The sequence below is a fragment of the Cucumis melo genome, chromosome 10 (genome assembly GCF_025177605.1).
Source record: "Cucumis melo cultivar AY chromosome 10, USDA_Cmelo_AY_1.0, whole genome shotgun sequence".
Taxonomy (NCBI): domain Eukaryota; kingdom Viridiplantae; phylum Streptophyta; class Magnoliopsida; order Cucurbitales; family Cucurbitaceae; genus Cucumis; species Cucumis melo.
In genome coordinates, this window is record NC_066866.1 from 2,305,223 (window position 1) to 2,330,903 (window position 25,681).

The 25,681-nt window shown below is 28.8% G+C and overlaps 3 protein-coding genes and 1 non-coding gene across 10 annotated transcripts; 2 read left to right on the forward strand and 2 right to left on the reverse strand.

Annotated features, from left to right (window-relative positions):
- Nucleotides 1–8,306: 8,306 nt before the first annotated feature.
- On the forward strand, nucleotides 8,307–9,255 carry LOC107990779 (protein BIG GRAIN 1-like E). Its single transcript, XM_017044731.2, has one exon. The coding sequence runs from the start codon at nucleotides 8,375–8,377 to the stop codon at nucleotides 9,176–9,178; it is 804 nt and encodes a 267-aa protein (XP_016900220.1). The 5' UTR covers nucleotides 8,307–8,374; the 3' UTR covers nucleotides 9,179–9,255.
- Nucleotides 9,256–14,105: 4,850 nt separating this feature from the next.
- On the reverse strand, nucleotides 14,106–15,915 carry LOC103489190 (protein CRABS CLAW). The gene is made up of 7 exons (XM_008448232.3): nucleotides 15,748–15,915; nucleotides 15,434–15,562; nucleotides 15,234–15,342; nucleotides 14,815–14,863; nucleotides 14,615–14,690; nucleotides 14,463–14,519; nucleotides 14,106–14,356 (listed from the first exon to the last, which is right to left on the reverse strand). Exons 1-7 carry the CDS (start codon nucleotides 15,844–15,846, stop codon nucleotides 14,351–14,353), a joined length of 525 nt encoding a protein of 174 aa, XP_008446454.2. The 5' UTR covers nucleotides 15,847–15,915; the 3' UTR covers nucleotides 14,106–14,350.
- A 2,978-nt stretch (nucleotides 15,916–18,893) lies between these two features.
- TRNAD-GUC (transfer RNA aspartic acid (anticodon GUC)) lies at nucleotides 18,894–18,965 on the forward strand. Its single transcript has one exon. It is a non-coding gene; the product is annotated as a tRNA-Asp (tRNA).
- Nucleotides 18,966–21,307: 2,342 nt separating this feature from the next.
- On the reverse strand, nucleotides 21,308–24,888 carry LOC103489191 (probable 6-phosphogluconolactonase 1). 7 transcript variants are annotated; one of them, XM_008448234.2, is made up of 6 exons: nucleotides 24,633–24,888; nucleotides 24,435–24,525; nucleotides 23,965–24,112; nucleotides 23,678–23,867; nucleotides 23,454–23,589; nucleotides 21,308–22,150 (listed from the first exon to the last, which is right to left on the reverse strand). In XM_008448234.2, the coding sequence occupies exons 4-6, from the start codon at nucleotides 23,845–23,847 to the stop codon at nucleotides 21,659–21,661; spliced, it is 798 nt and encodes a 265-aa protein (XP_008446456.2). In that variant the 5' UTR covers nucleotides 23,848–23,867; nucleotides 23,965–24,112; nucleotides 24,435–24,525; nucleotides 24,633–24,888; the 3' UTR covers nucleotides 21,308–21,658. The 7 variants fall into 7 exon arrangements, with proteins under 7 accessions (XP_008446456.2, XP_008446461.2, XP_008446460.2 ...); XM_008448239.3 differs by having other exon boundaries at nucleotides 23,982–24,046; nucleotides 24,633–24,857; XM_008448238.3 differs by having other exon boundaries at nucleotides 23,965–24,046; nucleotides 24,633–24,857.
- Between the last annotated feature and the right edge of the window lie 793 nt (nucleotides 24,889–25,681).

A 25,681-nucleotide genomic window follows, 5' to 3' on the forward strand; every position in this document is an offset into this window, starting at 1 on the left:
AATGATTTCAATGGTTTTTCTTTTAGATTTAAATTTTATTTTTTTTAAGGGTTTGTGTTGTGGGGGCTTATTACCAAACGTGCTAGTCATGAAACATTGTAGGCCCATTACATCTTCTTCCCCATAGCCATAGCCAGCCTGTTTCTCTTCACTTCTCATATTATTTCTCATTTTTCTTTTCTTTCTATCATTCTTCACTATTCTTTATTCAAATGCTAACAGATTATGCAAACCCTTTTGTTCGTTTCTCATAAAATGTTACGACTTCAATAGTTTCACATCAAACAATCGTGTTCATCTTATTTCTTATTTTAAACTTAGTATAGTAGTAGATGTAATCTAAGATGTATTTGAGAAACAAGGGATTAAATATCGTTTTTTTTTTTTCTAAATTGAGAAGTTGATCCCTACAATCCTTTTTCTTTATGGGAGATTAATATGGTTTTCTTTGTTTTCCTTTTTCCTTTGGCGTAATTGAAAAGCAAAGGGATGAGTGATGGTTGAAAGAGTAATTAAGTTGGATTTGATTAAAAGCTTAATTGCCAATAAAGGAGAAGTTGGAGTAATTATTATGAGTACTTTTGGTCTCACCCAATCTATAAATTAACCAAATTTCAGGTTATTCACTCCCCATTATTCAACATCTTTTGATCTTCTTAGGACTACACCTTCTTATTCATTCTTCTTCTCCTCTTTTGTTAAAAAAAGAAAAACCCACTTCTTAATCATTTTAAAACACTATCTAGATTTATTTGGATTAATTGGGGCAACGAGTAACACTATCTAGATTTCAATCTTCGTTATTTTAGATCACCACCCATCTATTTTTGTTCTACGTTCTATATAATCGTTTTCAATTATAATAATAGTATAGTTTGAAATCTTTACAAAATGTCCAGTACTTTTTCCATATTTCGTATTCTTTCGACATTTAAACTCATTTTTATATAGTTATCAAATCTCTACAAGTTACTACAAAAAGAATATAAGTATTTATTTTTCTTTTATTTTTGAAAAATAACATAGTTGAAGAAGTGCTTTATTTATATGTTGGATATTTTTTAAAGCTTAGGTTGTTTATCTTTACAAAAAGTAAAGAGTTCACTTTGTCAAAAGGGGGATTTTTTTTTTTTTTTTTTGCTTTTTTACTTTTTTTTTTTACTTATATGTTTTGACTATATACCCTAACAATGAAAGGTCATTTTATGTGACCCCAAACCCTAAAAAAAAAAGAAGATAAATCTGGGTTGAGGTGAAAGAATTGATAGATTTAGTATAGATCAAGAAGACTCGAACAGGATTTATATCCGTATATACATACACATATAATATTAATATCATTAGCTAGCTTAATAGGTAAAACCGTCTTCTAGCTTCATTTAGATCCATGTTCAAGCCTCATTCATTCGTAAATGATCGTAAGTCATGTAGTATCTTAGGATTGAGAGTATAAAGGTAATCAAAATTTTCAAGAGAAAAAAGAAAAAAAAAAAAAAAAAGAAAAGAAAGAAAAGGAAAAGAATGGAATATTCATCAAACTTTAAAATTTTATAAGAAGAGATGGATTAAATATTATATTATGAGACAAAGTGAATGATTGGGCTTTTGCATTATTGATTATTCTAAAAGAATACAGAGAAGTTGCAATCATGGAAATATGGATACAATGGAAGTGGAAGAAAAATTCTGAAAGATAGGATTTTTATGTTATGGGCCAAACTCTCTCATCCCATCTCCCATGACCATATTTATCGGTAAACTACAAGTTTAGTTCTTAAATTTTTACGTTAAGTTTTACAAAATATTGGATAAGTTCAAAATTTTTAAACTTTGTATTTAATTTGATGTCAACTACGTTATTTGAATCATTTCATATCACGTTAGTTAATAGACAGAAAATTAAGAGTAAACATCTCAAAAAACTTCACTTAAACCTATGGAAAGTAAAATTGTAAAGTTTTCATAGATTAATTTATAGTGTAATCTAAGATGTATCTGATTGTATTATTTTTAAAATTTTAGAAACTAATTATATTATATTCTCAAAAGAAGTATTTAAAAGTTTGAAATATTTTATTAAAGGATAGTTGCAAATGTAACAATTAAATATATAACAACATTTTAAAACAAATTGCAAATATAGCAAAATTTGTCGATTTGCAATTTTGCAATTTCTTTTAAATGTTGATAGATTTTGCTATATTTGCAATTTCTTTTAGATGTTGCTATATATATTTTATTATTTTAAATATAATTACTATATTTGCAATTATCCCTAATAATTATTTTAAAAATTGCTACCTATTATAATTAACCTCTCGAATTAACTCGAGTGTGGATAGGGCGAAACTTGCGTGGGCCATTTTTGTTACCGAGGATTTGTTTTCCAACCAGGCCGACGCTAGGCCCAAATACGTAATGGTCCTCTTGGTCCAAATAACTTGGACTCTTTGGTTTAATTGTTGTGAAGTACTTTTCAAAGGTAATTCTAGGGGTTTAACTTATTAACTACATATCATCTATCTTAATTTGTCTTTTCTTTCTAAATTCAAATTTTGAAAATTTGAAATTTTGAAATACGTCTTTTTATTTTCATTACTTTAACATGGTGACCTTCTCTCTTAAATTACTTATATATATCGTTACTAGTACCAAAATTTGTCATCTAACATTAATAATTAATAAAGTTTGTTTCATATACCTAAAAATAAACCAACAAGACATGAAAGGGCATCGACCCAATAAATCCAAAGAGATAAAATTTACAACTCATCACCAAAACTCACATGCATCAATCTATTTTGCTTCATTATTATACAATATTATAGTGTGTGTTTGTGTGTGTATATATATCATCATCTTCTATATATGTATATATATATATATAGATATGTATTATTTGACATTAACCAATCAACAAAGGTGTTGTCTCCTCTTTTGTTTATTAACCTTTTTCCTTCAGTGACTGTCTTTTTTCTTTTCTTAGGGTATTTGAGCACCATATGTGAATCAAATTGGAACACGTTTCTTTGGCATGCACACATTAGAATCCTTGATTCTTTCTATGTGGGGTAATTCAAATCATCCATAAATATGTTAAATTAATGATCAACCCACCAATTCAAAAGTTTATATTTATGTGAATGTTGCGTCGAGATAAAGATCACAAAACCGAATTCGAAACTTAAGATATGATCTCTTACTTTGATATTGCGTTAAAAATCATAATCTTTAAGCAAATACTATATTATTGTATTATAATTAAGTTCATATATATCTTTCTTTTCTTTTTTTTTTTTTTTTTTGGCTTAGAAATCTGATATCCACATATCTAAAAAGCTCTTCCATTTGATCACATTCACATCATCAAGATGCATAATAACCCTGATTGGAGAACAGTTTTTGGTTGATTGATATGTTCCTTATCTGTGAAAGTAAAGGACTTCTGTAGGGCACTAAGACCTTGAATTTGGGGAGACCAATTTTGGTTCATGTCCTACACACTGTCTCCTTATAACACACAAATAAACTGGGTCTACTAGACTTCCCTCAATTGCAATCAAATTCAAAAAAAGAAGAAAAGACTTTCAGTAAGTAGAATAATATATACACCAAAATAACCTATTTTAGTGTGTGAGTTAGGGAACTCTCAACATAAAAATGTTTAGAAACTATTTACAAAATATAACACAACTAATAATGTATCTATATATATATAAATGGAATGACTTTGACATGGAAATTTAAAAAAGAATCCATGTTTAGGAGAACACAAAACTCTCATGATGTGTCTTTGGTAAAGATATTTTCTTTCATTACTGTGAAACAAAGAGTAAACAAATTCATAGGGGGGGGAGTTTGAAAGAGATGGGACTTGTGGGAAAATTATGGCCATGGAAGGTGACTTTAAGAATGCATGGTGGAGAAAAAAAGAAAGCCACAAAACATATCATCAAAGCATATGACATGAATCTGTCTCAAGATTTATTCATATTATTATTATTATTATTATTATTATTGTTTTTATCTTTTATATCATAAGGAGTTTTTGGCTTTGGAAAAGATTGGATATATGAAGGTGAGGGGGGGACAAAAGCCTCTATTTTTCATCTCATCCCATCTTTAAAAACTTCTTGAATTTTGTCACACCCTACTCTCAAAAGGACCACTTATTTTGTGGGTGTGGCTGCCATCTACTTAGACCTCATTCACAACTACACCTTTCATCATTTCTTCTTTTCCATATCTCCCCCTCACAACTTTATGGTAACCATCTCACTCACATGGTCGATGTTTATTGAAAAGACTGTTAACGTTACAAGTTTATATATAAATTTCCATGTTTTGATCTGTCAATATTCTATCTATAAACATATAGAATTTTGTCTTGAATAATTTCTATATGATAGTCTGATTAAAGAAGATACAGTAAGTAAATATTTGACAGTACTACACTTGACAGTGAATATCTAAAAATAAGTAAGAAACAAATGGTAAAAAAGGCAAATGTGAATAAGGAGAAAGGGATTTAGTGCCAAGTTTAGCATCCTTTAATAGTTATAGAGTTGAAAATAAATTTAGAAAAATATCAAACAACTCATCAATTACAAGTTTACAAACTCTCAACTAAGAAACTAATTTAAACTTTAACTTTTGTATGTATATCAATTTATACCATCTTTTAAGTTTCGTATGACAAGTATTATGTGAACTTAATAATTTTAAGGGTTGAATTTATATCGCTACGATAGTAAATTGAACAATAATATATATATATATATATATATATATATATATATATATATATATATATATATTCTTTTTTCAAACAAAAGGTAATAAATTAGTATAAAAAGTGTGTTTTTATATGATTTGAATATATTACTTGGAAGGAATGTTAAGTAAGGGCCAATTGCCAATTATATATGTGTAAAAAGAAAAACACTTCCCAAATAATCAATTAGGAATTTAGGAAAGAAACAATATGTCGTGTTCAAGAAGTGGTTAGTTTATTATTAAGAAATTATAAAGTTTGAATGGACCCAAATATCGATTGCTACAAATCATATTTAAGAGAAGGCAGACAGTGACCTTGTAAATTGAACTGTCACTGCCTAGTATATATAGCAAAATCACCGTTTCAAGTCCTATTTGTTTGATCCGCACAACGATTGATTGAAGTCGGTTTTTCGATTAAATGTATCTTCGAATTGATTATGGTTAGCTTAGCTAGTAAATATTCAAATTAACTACGATCGTTGAGTAAAAGTAGATCGGTCGACTCAGTTTTTTGATCTATTATTATGCTCATTCGTGCTCTTTGCTTTCTAATCGCACCATCTTCATATCTTTCTCAAACACACAAGGCTTTTCAATTAAACAATTTCTATCTTTTTATTGGACTAAATACCTTATTAAATTTTACGGTTCTTTGATACCATATTTAATGTATGTGAAAAACCAATTGACAATAAAATTAGTATCCATCTCTACCTTATAAAGAGCTTAGTTCTCTAGTTGTTCTAATTTGAGATTCTCAACTCCATATTTTGATGCATAAAGTTAGTATAGAAAGTGTATTAGCTCAGTTAAACATATAATAAGTAAGATCAAAAACTCTTTTTTAAATATAGATGATTTACTATTTCCTATGACACATATCTTTGGTTACATGTAACGTCAACAATATCAAAGGCATTTTTTATGCTCGAGATTGCAGTATGTTAGTCGTTCAAACACAACTTAATTATTTCTATATTGATATATATATTCACTTGGTTAACCCCCAAGTTGCCGTTGACACCTCTTCCCAACACCTTCTATTTGATAAGTTATTACAATGAATTACCGATAGATCAATTGATATGAGATATTCCCTTGATCTTTCTGCACCCAAAATACCTAAAACCTTAATAGACTATTAATTATTAGGAATAAAACCAAAATTAATTAAACTTTATTAGGTTAAAAGTGAGATAAAGTAAACTTTTATATATATATATATATATATATAATTTTAAAAAATGTCAACCCATAAAAAACAATATTTTCCTTTCATATATATATATATATATATATATGTTCAATTTCAATAATTCTAATAGTTACATTAATATTTAACATTGAAATGCATTGACTTTCTTTAGAGGTAAAATTTGAAAATTTTAGAAATAATTAAATTTATGACAACATTATTTCAAACACAACCACATAATTAAAATTAGCAAATAAATTAGAAATATCCAAGATTTTTAGGTATAAAATCAATTTTTATGAAAACTATGATTAAAATTAAAAGTGAATATAAAATAAATTACTTAAAATTGATTAAAATTTATTTATTTATTTTTTCTCATCCAAACTTTTGTATGATAATATATATGAACAGTAGCTTTCATTTGATGGGAAAGCTTCAAAAACTCCTCTTTTCAAATGCTTCAAAATCCCAAGATCTCAACTTGGCTTTTGGTCCAAACCATTTTAACTCTACCTTTTTTTGGTGTGGACCAATTTTTCTTAATCATTTTCTTTTTATTTTTGGAAAAGTTTATTCGTTTTCCCTAACTCCTCGTTCGTTAATGACCTTTTCATTCGTTCTTGTCAACTCCCTTTCTTGAAAATCTATTTTTTCCTTTCAAGTTTCGAGTAGTCTTTGTTTTTCGAGTGCTTATCTTTTTTACACATTAAAAGTACATTATATATATATATATATATATATACATATACTAAATTTTCATCAACATATATGTCAATATTTTACTTGGTATTTCTACATGTCTTAACATTAAGATGAGAAATGAATCGACACTTTTATCATAGCATCTCTTAAAAAAGTTGTGATTAAACATACATCTAACATGAATTTCTTTTCTATCAATATTATTTTATCGATATTTTTATCCAACGTTTCCGTAAAATTGAGAACACCATAATAAAAACTTTCTATATGGGGTTTGAACTTTCTTCTTTTTTTTGTTTTGTTTTATTTTGTTTTTAATGAAAATATTCAAGATGGTGATATCTTACCATCCATTTCAAAAAAAAAAAAAAAAAAAAGGAGGCAGCAAGGTGTTAATGGGCCTTTGCTAAGCAATTATTCTTTCTTTCTCTAAAGTAGAGTGATTCAAAGCAAAAATAAAAAAGATTAATTATAAAGTGTTGTTAATTACCTTAATTAATTAATTTCTTCTCTTCATAATCATGATATATAATGGCCTTAGTGAAATTAACAAAACATTCTTAAAGAGAGAATTAATATAAAATGGAGTAATAATAATAAATAAATAAATAAAATAAAAACAAAAAACATCGTATTGGGTTTTAATTTAAACCTTGATTAGTAATTAATCAAATCCAACCTGGCATTTTAATTAACTTGCCTTTAATGTTGGAATAGAGTTATTAAGAAAAGAGAGGAAAAAAAAAAAAAAAAAAAAAGAGAAAAGGTTTGTTCTTTTGTTGGTGCCCACACTTTTCTCTAATGCCAAATTAATATTATTATGAAGGTGGGTCTCTTCAAAAAAAGGCACACATCCATTATTATTTAATATTGTAAATATCATAAATTTCAAAATTTTGTGGGTGAAAAACTCACTTCTATATTTAGTTTTTGTTTTCTTTCCATCCTCTCTATTCCTACACTGTTCACTCTTAACAATAACATTAATCATGTTTAATCCATGAATAATGTAGGCTTAGTCTAGGTAATTAAAAATTCATTTATAGTAATAAATCAAATAACTTAATGATCGTTTATGATAATAGCGTCCATGTCACTACATTTTCTAAATTACAAAAGTAAAAAAATTGAAAAACGGATAGTTCTCTAGTAGTCCTTTGATAGCCTTTTGATAGTACTTTAATATATTTAATTACTTATCATATTTGCAATATATAAAAAATAGATGCGATTGCTTTTTTCTAATTTTTTACCGTTTTTTATTATTTTATGATAATATAATTTAGTTAATTTGAGTTTTAAAAAATTAAAGAATTTTGTAAAAAAAAAAAAAATAGAACATTTCACAACATATTTGAACTTCACAGGAAAATAATTAGTGTAATGAATTTTTTCTTTTTAGTGGTCTTGTTTTATGAAATTTAAATATTTTTTTTTGTCTGTTTTTTTTTTAAATTCCCAAATTCTTTGATAAAATATAATCCTTATATTTATTAAATTAAAATATCATATTTAAATTATCTATTAAATTTATATTTTTTCTTAAATTAAAAAATAATCCTTTTTTTTTATTGCAAAAAGAAAAAAAGACTCATTTTTTTTTCCATATATATTTGCGACTCCCCACTCCCACCTCTCCCACAAAATTCTTTCCCAACAAATCTCTTTGCCCAAATTCCACTCTCCGACTGCACCATGTCCGTCACCAGTCACCTCTCCGGCCACCCAAACAAAATCTTCCGCAAATCTCTCCACCGCCGCAAAGATTCCGACGAACTCGATGTCTTCGAAGCCGCAAGCTACTTCTCCGGCAGCAACGAACCCTGTAATTACAACACCGCCACCACTTACGAAACTTCCTTATTTCACGGCGGCCGTAGAGGGGGAAGAATGAGCCTCGATTTACCACTAAGAACCAATGTCATTCCTCTCCCACCACCACCGTACACGGCGGAGAAACAATCAATCAAAGACCCAAAAAAACACCGGCAACAACCCAGTTCCCCCGGCGGCCGCCTTGCCAATTTCCTCAATTCTCTGTTCAATCAATCTGGTTCAAAAAAGAAAAAGAAACCAAAAAATTCCATCAAAACCGAAGATCTCCATCACGAAATCGGTGCGAGAAAGAGAAGAAGCAGCTTAAGTACGTTGATTGATACAAAGTCATCGTCTAATAATTCTTCAAAAGTTTCGGGATTTAGGACTCCACCGGCTCCTAATTGCTGCTCCGTTCAAACTCCGAGTAAAAAATATATGGAAATTAGAAGCTTTTTGGATCAGAAAAGAGAAGGTAATTACTACTCCAAGAAGAATAATCGGGGAAATGGGATTAATGAAAAATCAGAGATGAGAAAAATGAATGATGAAGATGAAGGGGATGAGAGTGATTCAAGTTCTGACCTTTTTGAGCTAAGGATTTGTGATCGTTTTGATTGTTATTCATCGAATGAATTGCCTGTGTACCGAACCACCAACTTTCAGACCATCAACAAACTGTAAACTAATTTCGTCTTTTTCATTATCCATTTTTTCTTAATATCAATTATTTGCTTTTCAAAAAATACCCTTTAAAGAAAGTTATAATCTTCCCCTCTCTCTCTCTCTCTCTCTCTCTCAAAACTTAAAAATAAATAAATCACGACTTACAACTTACGATGAAACCAAACTTACGATGGTTTGATCTAAATTTTTGTCCTAAGTCGTACGATTTTACGTTGAAATGTTCATTCAAATTTTGGAGAACTTTTACACTAAATTTTTTAAATTAAGGATAAAAATAATTGACTCAAGACAACATTACAACTTTTAAAATTGATTATTAAATTATCCGATCACTATATGTTATTTATCATGTGATAAACTCACTTTAACTTCTTTTCTAAGAATGTTCACTTTTTTATGTATTTTATTTATTAAAAATCTCATAATATTTTTCTAAACTTTCATTAAACATTTCAAATATGGGTAATTTTAAGAAATCATTAAAATTTGGGAGAATATTACAATAATAACTTTTAGGAGCCTTGAGATATTTTTAGGGGAAAAGAAAAAAGAAGGCAAAAGTCTTAAGGAAATTTCCATCTTTTCCATGAATTTTGTACACAAAGTTTGGAAAGTTTGTCTGTCTCCTTTTTAATTTCTTTAATGTCCACCATGATCATAAGATTTCCATTGCAAAGTAGAAAGATTTTCCCAATAGATTCTCACCAAACAAAATCATAACCATTTCTTCTTGTGGGGGCTTTTATGATCCCAATGAATATAAACACACACACACACATATATTAATGATATCTAATTAATTATGAGTTTATATATTAATGAAACTAAAAATAAACGTTTTGAATAATAATAATGATAATATTAATTAATAAAATGAAAGAGATGAGTAATCATCATCATGTAATCTTAGGAAAAAAGTGTGAGGGATATATATATATATATATATATATATATATATATGCATGGGAAATAATAATAATAATAAGGATCAATGTTTGCTTTTGGTTTGTTGGAGAGAACAAAAATTCCACAAATTGTACTAAGATTGCTTATCTTGTCTACCATTTGTATTCCCAAAATAAGATATTGATGATTATTATTGTGAAACTTAATCCTCAAAATTATTTTGATTTGACCATATAAACATATTTTGTAACACTATTCATTAGTTGGGTGTGTGCTTTTTTTTTTTTAATTAAAAAGAAACTAATTTTAACATCACCTATATAATTATAAACTAATACGATTAACTTACCATTAATTTAACACTAATTAAGTAATTTATGTGAAAGATTTGACGTCTTGATCTCATAATCTTCTCGTTAAAAGAAAAATCATCTATTTAAATAAGTCGAGATTATTGTATTTTATTTTTATTTGATATAATAAATAATGTGATATGATCATGATTTGAACTTTACTTAAGAGAAGGATTCAAATTTATGTTGTCGATTGGTAGATGCTAAAGATGCAACCAAGTTGAGATATGATTTGGTATAATCACTGACTCATCTTATATTTTTTTTTAAAATATATTATCTTAATTCAATTAGACTTCAACTTTTAGTATTTCTTATATGAATTTATTTTTTAATTGACTTAGTTAAATAAAGGTTAAATTGTTAATTTAAAAATCTTCAATTTTCAATATTTTAAATAATTATTTGAATAGAGACTTTAATCTTAACTTGGAAAATTTGTTAAGTACAATGGACTGTGAAGTGAAAATTTTTAAATCTTGGACTTAATTTTCACTTTTGTATATATCCAAATAGATTCTTAATAACGTACATAATTGAGATCTTTTTAAATTCTGGGAAAAAAAATCTGATAATTGGGTGTATATATCCAACGTTATTTATTTTAGGCCTATGGATAATAACATTGGATTATAATATATAATTTAAACTATAAGATCAAGAAAATGTGGAGATATATTAGAAAAGAAATATGAGGGATAAATAATCACAATTATAGTACTCCAAGTTCCAACACATGATGCACATAATAATTAATTATTGGGAGAAGAAACAAAAAAGAAGAAGAAGGAATTGGGGAATATATTCATAAAGTTTGGGGAACAAAAAACGTTGTCGTTTTGTGGTGAATAGAGAAAAGAGATATACAAATTTAAGCAGAACAGAAAAAATTGTCTGGTTGACAAAGTGGAGAATTTGAGAGATATCGTCTGATATATATCTAGAGGGTTCTTTCAAAGGTAACATAATTAGTGAAATAATTTAGAGCTAAGTTTCTATCCTATATATATCATTTTGTTCATAGCCTTTTGAAAGAAATAATAATAATAATGTAGAGAGATAGCAATGATAATGCCCCCCTTTGGCCATTTTTGCCTTATTATTCTGTTTTGGTTTTGAATTATATATATCATTTCAGAACTTCTTTTTAGTGGTTGGAGGGTCCAACCCTTTCTTCTTCACTTATTTGTTCATCTCAAACTTTATCTTTTAATTAGTTTTTTCTCACAAAATCATTAGTTGAAAATAATTTTTTTTCATTTAAGACTATCGCTAGATAACAACGGTAAGTTTGTAATTTGAGAAAGAACGTGAATCGTAAGAAATTGTTAATAGTGTTGTCATAAAGGCTTGAAATTTAGGTCAAAAAGTGTATATTGATTTACTTGATCTCTGTAAAATCTATCGTGATATATTTATGAGTGTAGTTGACATAGGTCATTTTGATCGGTAAGGTTTTAAAGTTATATCGGGATTATTATTTGATTCATCGAATGAGTGCGTGTAAGAGGTCGTGGACCCCATTTAGGCATTTACTAGGGTATTCCATTAGCAACCTCATTTTTGGCTTAAGTCGTTGTTCCCTCTTGGGGTTGGGGCATGTCCCATTAGCTAGGTACTTTGTTAGGGTTTGACCTCGACCTTACATGTTGGGCTTGGGCCAAGGGCTAAAAGGCAACTCCATTCTCTAGGTTCGTTTTGATCCTAGCATATGTTTTTGGCTTTGTCGTGCTTGTTCTTGCCTGATGTCGATTATACTCTTGGTCCAACGTTGCCCTTAAACACATTATATAACTAATATATTAGGCATTGAGGAGGTTGTTTATCTTTCACTCAATTTAAATTTATAATATAATATACATTTATAATACTCACGACATCTTTATCTATATAGTAATTAAATTTTTTTGTCTATAATCGTTATCTGAGTTGTAGGTAGATATTATTTTTAAAATCTTACTAAAAGTAATCCATATTAATAAAGGATTATTTATTAAGAGGATGATAATACTTTAACAACATCTCTTAATTCCTAATTCCATAGATATGAGAGCTCCTCTATCAATCATTTGAAATTCTTAATTCGACGTCTCTCTTTATATAATATGTGTAACATTTACATTATTTTCTTTCGAATACGTACAACTAATCGTTGAAAGATAAAAAAAAAAAAAAATGTGTGTTAATTAGCATCGGACTAAACTTAAATTCTTATATTTTCTTTTCCACCATCAGTTTTTCCATAAGATTTTCTCCATTTTGTAAATTCATTTTATTATGTCTATATATATATATATATATATATATATAATTTAGGTTTGAGAAAAGGAATATAATATACCTAGAAGTCATGCGATATCATGATTAGGCCTTTTTTGTTTGTCAATTATTATTATTCTTTTTGGAAAATGAAATCCAAATTTCAATTACCCAACATCCTTCAAGAAAAAGGGAAAAAATGATAATAACTGAAAAAATAAACTTCGAATTTTTTAAAAATTATTATTAGGTTTATTATACTTTTAAAATATTATGATCTTAAAAGTTTGGAATGCTAAAATTATATAGTTTAATAGATTAAAATATTAATTTAATTCTTCTAGTTATAAACTTGTTCGATTATAGTTTTATAGATTATTTCTCATGCTTTTAATAAAAGTAATCGTTGTAATAATATATAGACTCAAAATATTTGTACATGTCACACAATACCAAAAAAAAGTAACAAATATAACATAAATTTTCAATATTTTGTAATCTTATCAAATGTAATATTATTATTAATAAACTCTTATCATCCATAAAGTTTCATTGGTTAATAGGTTTTACTAATTACTTACTTATAGCATTTAACCTTTGAACTTTGAACGATGGGTTAGTCTCTACTAGTAGTTTAGTTTAATTTATTGTACTTTTTTTAATTATTATCTATGGATTATTATTATTATTATTATTATTATTATTATTATTATTATTATTATTATTATTTAACCAATTTGAACTTTAAAAAAATAATAAATAATTTTTTTTTTTTTTTGAAAAAGGAAGTTTTGGGCCAGAATATTGGGCCAATATTAACATGAACAAGAAGTGACGACCAAAAAGATTGGAGCAAATAATCGCAACTAAACGCTGCCGTTTGGTAAACCTCAAAAGTTCAAAACTCGGTTTTCATTCAACTCTTCTCTTCTCCCCCGACATTACTTTCATTGTCGTTTTTCACTTTTCCACGTCCAGACGACATGACTTCCGAACTGAGACTGTCGTTTCCACACCCAACCCCTTTTTATTTTATTTCTTTTAAGCTAACACCTTCTTACTTTTATCGCCAAATTTGATAAGTAATATCAATTTTAATCCTGATTGACACAAATCTATCTGGGTAAATTTTAATGGGATGCACAAAGCAAGATAGTATATTTGATGTTACGTTGTCTTTGTTGTGAATAGAGTGTCATATTGAATAAATTTTGAATGATTTTTAAAATAATATAAGATGAAAAGCAATCAAATTTTATGCTCATAGAAACATAGTACACAAGATTAAGTTCCTCTATATTCAAATTTGTAGATCGTTAATTATTAATTTATGTTTTAGTGATAACAAGTATAATAAAGTACAGAAGATTTGAATTTTTACTTCAAAATATAATATATATATAGAGAGAGAGAGTGAATTACAATTATATTATGATATATAAGAAAATACAACTCGATCTTATAGCTTTTAATCGATACAACCAACAAAGATTCATCCATGAAAAAAGCAAAAAGATAACACAAAGAAAAAACATGAAGAGAAAAAACAAAGATACGAAAGACATAGACATGGCCAATTCTTAACTTTATCAAACCCTAGATTAGACAGCCATATGATTTGTCCCATCTTCCACTGTCCTAATAAACCCTTTCATTCCTGCAAAATTGAAAAACCCCTAATATTAATTAGTTGGAGAAAATTATCACTAAATGATAAAATTTAACCATTCGAACTTCTATATTTGTTACAATTTCTTTCTTACGTTGTTGTTGTGAGTCCCAGAAACCGACCCAGCTGAATTAGGAATGTATCTTGCCCACTGTTGTAAAAAAAAATTATAATAATAAAGAAATTATAATTAGTTTTGATATATATATATGGGTATATATATAATTAAAAAAGAAAGTTGATTACGTTTTTTGCTGCTGCACTAAATGCTTCTCGATGAGGTGTTTCTGGGTTTGCAGCTTTGATACGTTGAATTTCCTCTCTAACATTAGAACAATAATGTATATTGCAATTTAATTATAAAGTTTCAATTATTAATTAAAGAACTAATTAAGAAAATTAATATTCTATTCCTTTTATAATTAATAAATTGTAAGTATTCTTACTTCATGAAACGATTGTAAGCAGATGGGAGTCTATGTTTCTTCTCAGGGGCTGTACAAAAATAATAATAAATCAATAAGATAAGTTTATAAGTGAAAGTAAATTTTAATGTTATATTATATTATCTTAGGTTTAAACACATCAAAGTAGGATTGACCCAAAACCTTCTTTGATAACCATTTATTAAGCCTATTAAAGGATACTTCTATCTATTTATTTATATGTTTTGTTATTTTATGAGTGTTTCCAAGTTCAAGCAAAACTGAAAAAGAATACATAGGAAATTTTGAAAAATTAAAGAAACAGTGTTGTCTTGGTTTCTAGTTTTTGGGTTTTCAAAATCAAACTTATAGATCACAAAAACAAAATAAACAAAATAAAAAAAGAAATTGTAAAGAGACAATAATGAAATTAAACATACGTTTGACAACAAAATTTGGAGAATCATTTGTTATTGAAGAAGCAGTGGAAGTGGAAGATGTGGAAGCACCCTTTCGAATATGATCATTATTGGAGAATCCAACCTGAGACTATTATTTAGTAAATGTAATTAATTAGTTACAATAACATATATATGATAATGTTTCTTTTTAATTTAAAGAAAATAAAAATCTCACTAACCTGAAAAGTTAGAGGATGATCAATGCATTGGCCTTGTAAAGGAGGTCTTGTGCTCAAAAAAGAGAGATTACTACAATGACCACATTTCACTGTCACCGTATCCAACCAATGTCTGCATGGAATCCCAACCTTCAAAATCCAAAAACAAAATTCATTCATTCATGATTCATTCATAATTCATATACACATATATGGAATATAGTTTTCAACATCTAAAGCTTCATATAACATAAAATATCTCATCTATTTATTCACATCACTCACAAACACATACTAATAAGTTGATAGATTATAATAAACTTAGTATTATATACCGCAAGAACAGTGTTACAGAAGTTGCATTGGACGTAACAGAAATGCTCAGAAGGTTGAACCAAATCCGCCATAGAAGATTTGTCCTCGGAGTTACTCATTAATGAATTAGTCTGTCTTTTTTTTTTCTGGTAAAACAATGGAATAAGAAGAAGAAGAAGAGAATAAGAACAAGAAGATGACGATGGAATTAAAATTAGGAAATATGGAGAGGGTTTTAAAGAGAAGGAGAAGAAGAAAAAGACAAATTTTAAGTGTGTTGTTGGAAAATGGAATAATTGGGAGAGAGTAAACAAAAAAAATAAAAAAAAAAAAATGTAGTGTTTAGTGTTACCATAGTCAGCATCATGCAGGTATGTACTCTTGACCTTCCACTTTTTCAGACCCCATCATCACTCTCCTCTCTCACACAAAACCCTAAACCATATATATTTCATAAACACACAAGAAAAAAAAATTCAAACATAATTTCTCATACCAATAACTAGTAATTTATTAGTTTTTGAAACCCAGATGGAATATTTCGACTGAAATGTGGATATAACAAATTATAGAAACTTAGGAAAGAAAATATAGTATGTTTTAAAAGCTTGGGTTTCAAAAAAGATCAAAATTTCTACATCACCATGCCATATTAAGTTACCACTAAAGAAATGGCATAATTATATATAGTTAACTATTAATCATATATGGTTTGATAATAATCAAGCTTTTAAACACTATTTTCAAGCTAATTCAATTATTTATAAATCTTTTTAAGTTTGATAGTCTCTCATTCAAATATATATGGTTTTGTTCAATTAAATATTCATGTACCCTAGTGTTTAAATTATTGAGTATATTATATTGAGAGATGATTTAACACAAGTTTAGATGGGAGAGAGGGAGAGTAAGACTTATAAGAATCATAATCTATGTACATTTTAGGATATTAATTCATTGAAAAATAATTGTATATTATATTGAAGAAAAAAAAAAGACACTTTGATGGACATAACATGTTTAAAGAAATAAGTATGGGTATTTCAGATTTAAAGAAATAGATCAGCATAGACATGTGAAAAAAAAAATACAAAAATTATAAAGAAGGGTAGCAAAGGGTGAGAGGAAAAAGTGTGAAAAGATTGGTGAAGAAAGAAGTGGTTGTATGTTGCAATGGGTGCAATGATAAATTAGGAAATTTGAAAATGAAATGTGCTAAAAGCACTTGTCAATATCATCCCAAACCCATCAAAAACCTTTTCTTTTTCTCTCATTTTAATTTTGTTTTATTTCTAGATTTCTTTTTTTAGTTTTAGTTTATTATTTATCGTTTGAGTTTTGTTTCAATTTGAGATCTTACAAAGATTTATACTAAATACTTACGTTTTAATCCAATGATCTCGATATCTATTAAATACTAATTTAAAATGATTATGATTTAAAATTTCAATTTGATTGTAATTAATTTTAAAATCTATTAACACTAAAATAATAAACTAATTTTAAAATAATGGGTATTTAAAATTAACACAAAAAATTAATTAAAATTATTTTAAAATGTCGTATTTTTTATTTTTATTAACACTAATAATTAATGATGAGTATTTATCTACCGTAAAATTGAAACAGAAATTTAATTATAACATTCTAAGCTCGTAATTTCATAACTAAATGTGTAACGTTTTGGAATATAATAACAAAAAAATCGACAAAAATAAAGTAGTATCGTTTTTTTTTTTTTTTTTTTTTTTTGGAATATAATGTAGCCTTGAGAGAGAGAGAGATGGATAGCAAAATTGCAAAGAAAATGAAACATCCTTTCCCCATTACCAAAGATGGAAACAAAGTCATGGTTGCACTTGAAAATCTCTACCTTTCTTTGTTAGTATAAATTGTACTTACAAATGTTGTGTATATATAGATAGCTCTCTAGGGTTTTGCAATTATCTATGCATTTTATTTCTCTTTTGCCTTTGGATTTTTTTGTTTATTAAAACCTACACGAGATTCTTCGTCCACTACAAACCAAGTTTTGATTTGTGCATGGTTTTGCTTTTTAACGTTTTTAGACTAAAAAAACCACGCTAAATCTATTGTCACTTCAATTTTGTACCCATTTTTGGGAATCTTTTGATTTGTCATTCGTCGCTTTTGCGGGATATTGTGTTCAACGTTTCTAAGTGTGAAATATATATATATCGATAACTTAATGTATCGTATGAAACCCTAATTTCATACCATCTCTAAATTTTCATTGAGATTTAACATTTGAAAAGAAAAGATTTAGATGCATGTTACATGCATGTTTATTCCTCTTTCTTGTAAGTCAAATTTTTACGATCTATTTGTCAAATCAGTCAAAAGTATGATATATTTTCCATAAATGTCGATAAACTCTTTTGATTTTCTAATATAAATGGAGTTAATATTGTAAGCTAGGTTTAAAGTAGGATGCGGATTTGATCGAAATGTTGAAGTTTAATTTTGAAAATATATTAATAAAATTTTAAAAGTTTTTATTAGATAAAAAAAAAAACCCAAAAGAAGTTTAGTATATATTAGCATTGTTATCATGAAAATTTTCAACCCGAAATTAAAGTAGCTTACCTGAATGGTATTTTGTTACTTGTTTTTATATTTTATAGATGTTGTATGACAAAATGAAAATATTGATTCATCTCTTTATATCAATGTATCAAACTTAATGGAAATGTAAAAAAAAAAAAATAGCAATCATGACGACGTAAACATTAACGTATACCAACAACAAAAGCATAACCTAACAAGAATTATACATCGTGGACACTATTTGTGAAAAAAAAACGGAACCTTCACAATTTTATTTCAAATACTAATTAAATAAAATAGAAAAATAGAAAATCTTAAAGTTCATTTTAATTCTATTTTCCCTTCTTAAAATCTCATGAGATAGTCAATTGACATTGACATACATTAAACCTTACTTGATACTACAAATTTATGCCAATTGAACCATATATTAACGTGGACGTAAGTAAGAAGAAATTACATAATAATTTTGGTAGAGCACTCTAGAAAAAACTTTTATTTTATTAATTTGGAATGAATTGTTGTAAATTAAAATGAAAGTAAGAAATGTAGATATTGTTTAATTATAAAATAAAGAAGTAATCTGTGTCCTCAAAGGGTCGTTGTAGTATAGTGGTAAGTATTCCCGCCTGTCACGCGGGTGACCCGGGTTCGATCCCCGGCAACGGCGAATATTTTGTTTTCTTTTATTTGAATCTTTTTTTTTTTTTTTTTAATTCATTTATTTGGTTTTCCAATGGCTCCATTTGTTTTTTTAAAACCATTTTTGCTCTTCTATAATTAAATTTTAAAAAAATATTGTGTTTAGTAATTAATTCCCTTTAAAACAAAAAATTGTGTACGTCTATATCGTAAATTTTTAATTTTGTAAGTAATAGATACATTGACATAAAGGAAAAATTATTATTAAAATCATATATGTGTCTTTTTCAGTGTACCTAATAATATATGTCTAATGCATTTGTTACATTAACAAAAAGTGTTTGGTACGTGTCGAATAAATGTCTAAATGTGTGTTTACACGTGTTTCTCCCTTTTAAATATATCGATCTTTTTAATTTGATTCTTTTTGTTTAGTGGAATAATTATTTTGTGGAAGGGTTATTCAATTTATCATCTTTTAACACCTACTTTAGCCTTTTTGAATATACAAAGGTGATGTGATGGATTATATGGAGAATACCCAAAACTCAATGAGTATTCTGAATTAACCAAATGAAAAACATTGTATCTATATCATTTTCTTGCATTCTTATTAATGAAATGATGAAACTTTGTTGGAATCTTCTTCTGATCCCATGAGGATAATGTAATGGGAAATTTGATTTGGCTTTTCATTTTCAAGGCCAAGCAAATGCTTCGAGTTATTGCATGCCAAAGAAAACAAAAGAGAAATCAATGGAGAAACCTATAAAGAAAAAGACAGCAATTGTTTCAGAAAATATATATACATTATTGTTATTCACTATAGCACTGAAGTATTTTTGTTTGGCTAAGGCTTATAATTAATGCTCTTCTCTTCTCCACAATCAGGGAACAACGACGAGCATGGCGATTACACGAATTTGTTTCTTAACAGTGTTCGAGTGGGCATAGACGACATCGGTGTTGCTCACTTGTATTTATGTCTAAACCAAGTGATCAAAAGATTGAGTCTTTGATTCCATAGATGGTGAAGTCTCGATTTTAATAAAATATTGACAAGTTATTGATATATATTTTTGTATGAAAAAGAATAGTCTAAAAGGTATATGTAAATTGAGAAGAAATACATTTTTGTTCCTAAGTTTTAGGTTTAGTTTATATATAGTTCTTAGATTTTAAAATATTACATTATATTTAGTCGATAAGTATCAAATGTACAATTTTATCCTTAAAATTTGAGATTTTGTTTCAACTTGATCTATAAATTTCAAGATTTTACATTTTTTAACCTTGATTTTTAATTAAATACTATCTCAAATATCGATGCGAATATTTATTAATTAATTTAAAATAATTATGAAGTAAAAGTTTTTAATTTAATTTTAAAAGTGATGAAAAAAAAGTGAGATTTAACTAATGATTGTTTGTTTAATTATTTAAAATTTATTAGTATTTATTAATACCGAAGACAGAAAATAATTATTTAGAAGATATTGAAATTTGAAAGATAAATATTGATATTTAGGGACTAAATTGAAACAAAGCTTAAATATCAATGATAAAACTGAAAGATTTTGAAATTTAGGAACTAAATATAATCAAACTCACTGTAACTTAGAAATTAAATAGAAACTAAACCTAAAATTAAAAAAAATGAAAAATATCTTCTTCTTTTCTTCTTCCTTTAAATTAATAAATAAACATTTTACAAAATTAAAAGGTTTACTTTTTTATATTATATTCAAATAAGTTATTACATAGTTCATGAAATTAATAGAAATATCAATTCTTTTGTAATAATGTCTAATCTATAAAGATGACTAATTTTATTGTTTATTTTATATGTTACATGAAATGTCAATTCTTTCCTAGATCGATGACCAATTCAGATGTTAAAATATCAACGAAAATTTAATACCCTAAATTTTATTTTATCTTTGTTAGGATTGGTGATTCCTATTCTCCATTTAAGGGTGGGTCCAAAGAAGAAGAAAAAAAAAAAAGAGTATATTGTGAAGCTTATCATTGCTTCCATGAGTAAGATCCAAGAAACCAACCTCAACAATAATTTAACTACAAGAGGTCTTATCACTATGGGCCAAGGAGTCACCTAAGCTTATCCACTTGACATTAAAAAATTTGCACATTTGGCATTTCTTCCTATTAAGAGAACAACAAAAGTTTGGATTGTAACTTTTGAAATCAGTATTATTCCCAGTAATGTCATCTCTGTAGCTCAGAATATAGAATCCACTCTTCAAGACAGTCACTATCTGGAAAGTGATGGAAGATGTTAGATTACGTTTTTCCAATGGCCAATTTTACTAAGATTTGTATTCAACTTTTCTTAGAATGAATGAGAGGAGAGAAAGAAAAGAGAGAAATTCAATAAATTTGTGAAGAATGCTGCTTTTTACAAATTTGGATTGATGTTTCTGCTGGCTTCAAAATATACATAGCAGCAATTGTCCTACAAAACCATCTGCTTTTGATATTAACTTATTTAGCTCTGCTTACAAAATGAAAAGGAGATTCACACTTCTAATCACTCGAGAAAAGAGATGAAGAGAAGTCAAAATATGGAGAATGTGACCCAAAATTAAAAGGGAAGGGGGGGTTGAAATTTAATGTGGGACTGAAATGAAGAGATAAGGATCCACAACTGCTGAAATCCATCAACTACATACAGAGATACACTGTGTTGGGAACAGCTTAAGCCTACTCGGAAAATTGGTAATTGTCGAGTTTTGAAGCGGCGTTGTTATCCAAAAACCATGTCAGTTTTCCTTTTCTTGGCTGTACCAACCTTGCAGGTAGGAGTGGGCAGTCTGGTCCTATGTCGTCGATGGCTAAATGTACGGTCTCTGCTTTGTTTTCACCTGTCACAACAATTGCCACATTTGATGCAGAGTTGATCACAGGCAATGTGAAGGTGATTCTCTCTGGTGGAGGTTTTGGAGAATCGGTGATGAAGGCAACCCATTCATCTTTCTCCTCGAGCACCGAGTGATCAGGGAATAATGAGGCAACGTGACCATCAGAACCCATTCCAAGTAGTATGAGGTCAAACTTGGGGCTGTCACTCACATCGGACACACTTACGATGCGGGATTTAACTAATTGTCGAATGACGAACTTGTACTCATCAGCAGCTTCCTCAGCTGACACTGAATCATTGATCGAGTGTACATGGCTGGGAACAATTGGAACCTAGTAATATAGACAGAGCAGATCATCAATAGAGCTGGAACTATTTAAACCGTGAGGATCAAAGTTCAAAATATCATGTTCTGGAGTAAACGCAATTTCTAAATAAAAGAAAGATATGAGAATGGTTGATACCACACGCACAGTTTTGGTTGGAAAACTATCATATGGTAAATATTGCATAGATCTACCATAAAGCTAATAAATGTTCACAAGTATATCACATGGGAAGATGGAGTACAAAAAACGAGATCCTTTACATTCCAGTCTCAAAGAAAGTTTACGTACAATATATGATTGCAATCATGTATAGCAAACAAAAACAATAAAAATGCCATCACTTAAATGTTTCATTAGATTAAAGTTCATGAAATCACTTATGCTATCAAAGGGTAGGACATGGTACGAGGATGGATTTTCAATGATATCTCCTCCCTATGTTAGTTCAACAATGGGGTGGCAGCTTGAACATCTAACCTTTTGGTCATTTCCACCCTAGTGTTATGCTAGATAATGTGTATCTTCGGGTTTGGTAATCACATTTCGAGCTCACTTGTATAATGGAGGGTATAAGGTGAAAATTAACAAAGAAAGCCTTAAGAAATCAGAGTGGTAGTTCAACAAAAAAACAATTTTGAGCTGAAGATCAAAAAATCCTGACATAATGAATAAGTTTGGTGATATACAATCAAATTGCAACTGTTTCTTTCCAAGGGAAAACAAGTGAGCAAACTGAGTATACGTCAACTAGCTAAGGCACTACATACCAAAAGGCCAGAAGTGCAAATCCCTACACCAAATGTTACTGTGTGTGTGTGTGTGAGAGAGAGAGAGAGAGAGAGAGAGACCAACTGGTCCCTAGGAGTTGAGACAGGAAGCTGCTCTGCGTTGAGTTTAATAAGAGTATTTTATATTATCAAGGAAAAAGCGACAATTCCAAAACAATACAGAGAACAGATCTATCAATTCATCATTCATGTACATGATACATGGAACTTCTAAGACCAACTTAGTTCCTTGTTTAGACATTAAAGTGGCAATTAATAGCCGAAGGATTAAAGTAAGCTGAGCATTAATTGTTACAACTATTTCCTTGGTTAAAATCCATGAAGAGATCGAGAATTTAGCAAACAAAGTATTCATCGAAAAGAAGCAAAGGGATAACTGCTCTTTAGTTTTAGTTCCTCTAAATTTTCAGATTACCAAGTACGTTTGCTCATCTCAGGCCCCTCCAAAAGAGAAAAGAGGAGATTAAAAAAGAGAGGCAACCATCGATTACAAGCAAAAGAGATACATTAGTACAAACCTTGGAAAGAAGGTTATCCTTTGCAAGCTTATAATTGCTGTCGGCATGGCTTTTTGCAACAACACGTTCATCAGCCCAAAATATATACCACTTGGCCCAGTCGACAGTCTTGTTATAAGGAGCTTCACAGAGCTTTCTGTTATCCATTGACCAAAAATTATAGGAAGAAATCAAATTTACAAACCCTCATTGAAACCAGAGAAACAAACAAAAATCATCCATACCCCATTAAGCTAATCAGAGAACCACCAGATAACGCAATAGAAAACACCCCACGTTCTTTCACAGATGCCTCTGATAATTCAGCAATATAGTCAGCTAAATCAGTACTTAGCTCCTCCAAACTTTCATGGATCCTCACTTCTCTATCTTTATGATCCCCACATAGAGCCATAATTCACAAAGTTACAAATCCTGTTCAAAAGTAGATGAACAAAACTCACTGATTGAACACTAAATTTTACACCATCCTTTCAAATTTCTAAAGAAGATCAATGAAGGAAGAGCTTACTACTTCCTCCCACTTACAGCAAGTGTGCATTGAACTAAATTTTGGGGCATTACAAAAACTTCACCGCATGCAGTTGAAGAATCTACAACTCCCGACCGATTGTAATAAATATGGAAATTCAACACGTACAAATAAAGAAGCATTCACACTATCACATGAACAGAAACATGCACAAAGCTTTAATTAGACTGTAAATTCGTTAATTGGGCCATCGTTCGAGGATCGATAACAGAAACCCTCGATTTGGGTCGATGACCATGAAGCAAATGGAGCATCAAAAACAAAAACAAATCCATACCCAGATCATAAAAAAATCAAAACTATCAACCCCATTACAGAAGGAAACCAAAGAAATAGAAATGATTAGAAAAAGAAATAGTTAGACGCTGGTCTGAGATTTATGAAACTGGAGCAAATAACAGTGTGAAACAGAAATAAGGAAAAAAGAAGAGGTAGAGAAATTTACTCACGCAGATTAGAGAAGAAAGATGGAAGGTGGGTTGCAGTTGCAAAGAAGGAAGAAACTGAGGAAGGCGGAGGAAAACGAGCATCGGCACGAAACTAATATATAATAATATGGTAATGAGAGAACACTCTACAATCCATGTTAATTTACCGATTATAATAAATGGGAAAACCTCACAAGAAGTTGAGACAGAGGAATTTACCTTCTAGGCTTCCACGTGCAGCCAATGATCGTGACGCAAAAACCCACAAAACCCAACACCAACTTTTTCTTTTTCCCTTATTTTCCCCCTGTTTTCTTCTCTATCTCCCTCTGTTATAAAAAACTCTTATCCACTTTCTCTCTGTAACAGATAGGAAGAAGATGACTTTATCGACTTCGTAGATCAACTGCAAGAACATTGAGAAAAAAATGGGGTTTGTTGTTTGGCAAAGAAACAAGTTTTAATTTACCCAAAAATTATATTGGAAACTATTATTCTGTCCTTTACTTAAAGAGGGGACTCTTAGAATGCAAATTAGCCAAACAAGTGGACAAATTCAATGCTGACAAATGTACCCAATTGCTGGATCTGTCTTGCCACAGTGCAACAATGGCAGAATATTTTAACTCTACAAGTACTTAAGTAGTGGGAGATTTAACTCCATCTGCCATGTCCATGTATCTTGTTCCTTTTTTCTTTACTGGTCTTTACAAAAATTCTTCCCCTTCCTCTGATATTGGTCTCTGATTGTCCCCTCAAACCAAGCTCATCACCTTTTTTGTTATTCAAAATATTAAATTCCTTTGTTAAGAGCAGGAGATGGGCTATACTATATAGACATAAGACATCCCTAACAAACACATCCAAATGTTGTTCTGTTTCATTAGACTAAGATAACAACCCATGAAGATACAAATCCCCATGATCATATCATCATCAATGATGGTTTTTGTTTTTGAGTGGCTAGGATGATTGATGAGGTTAAAGATAACCTAAAAGTGGAGTTGTATTTCCCACAAGTTTTGCTAAAATTAGTTGCTAGGATGATCTCAAACTCATTTGTCATCCACGCGATCTTGATTTTCAATCCGCTTCTTCTGATTTAATCTCGTTTTTATATTTGTGTTAAAAGATCCTCGTACCGGTGTGATGCTGAATCTATCACACTTTAATATTCAAGTGTCAAATCTGTCACACTCAAAAAGTTTAAACCAGTACATCAAATATATAGTTTAACTAAGCATAAAAAGATAAGGTTTATTAATGAA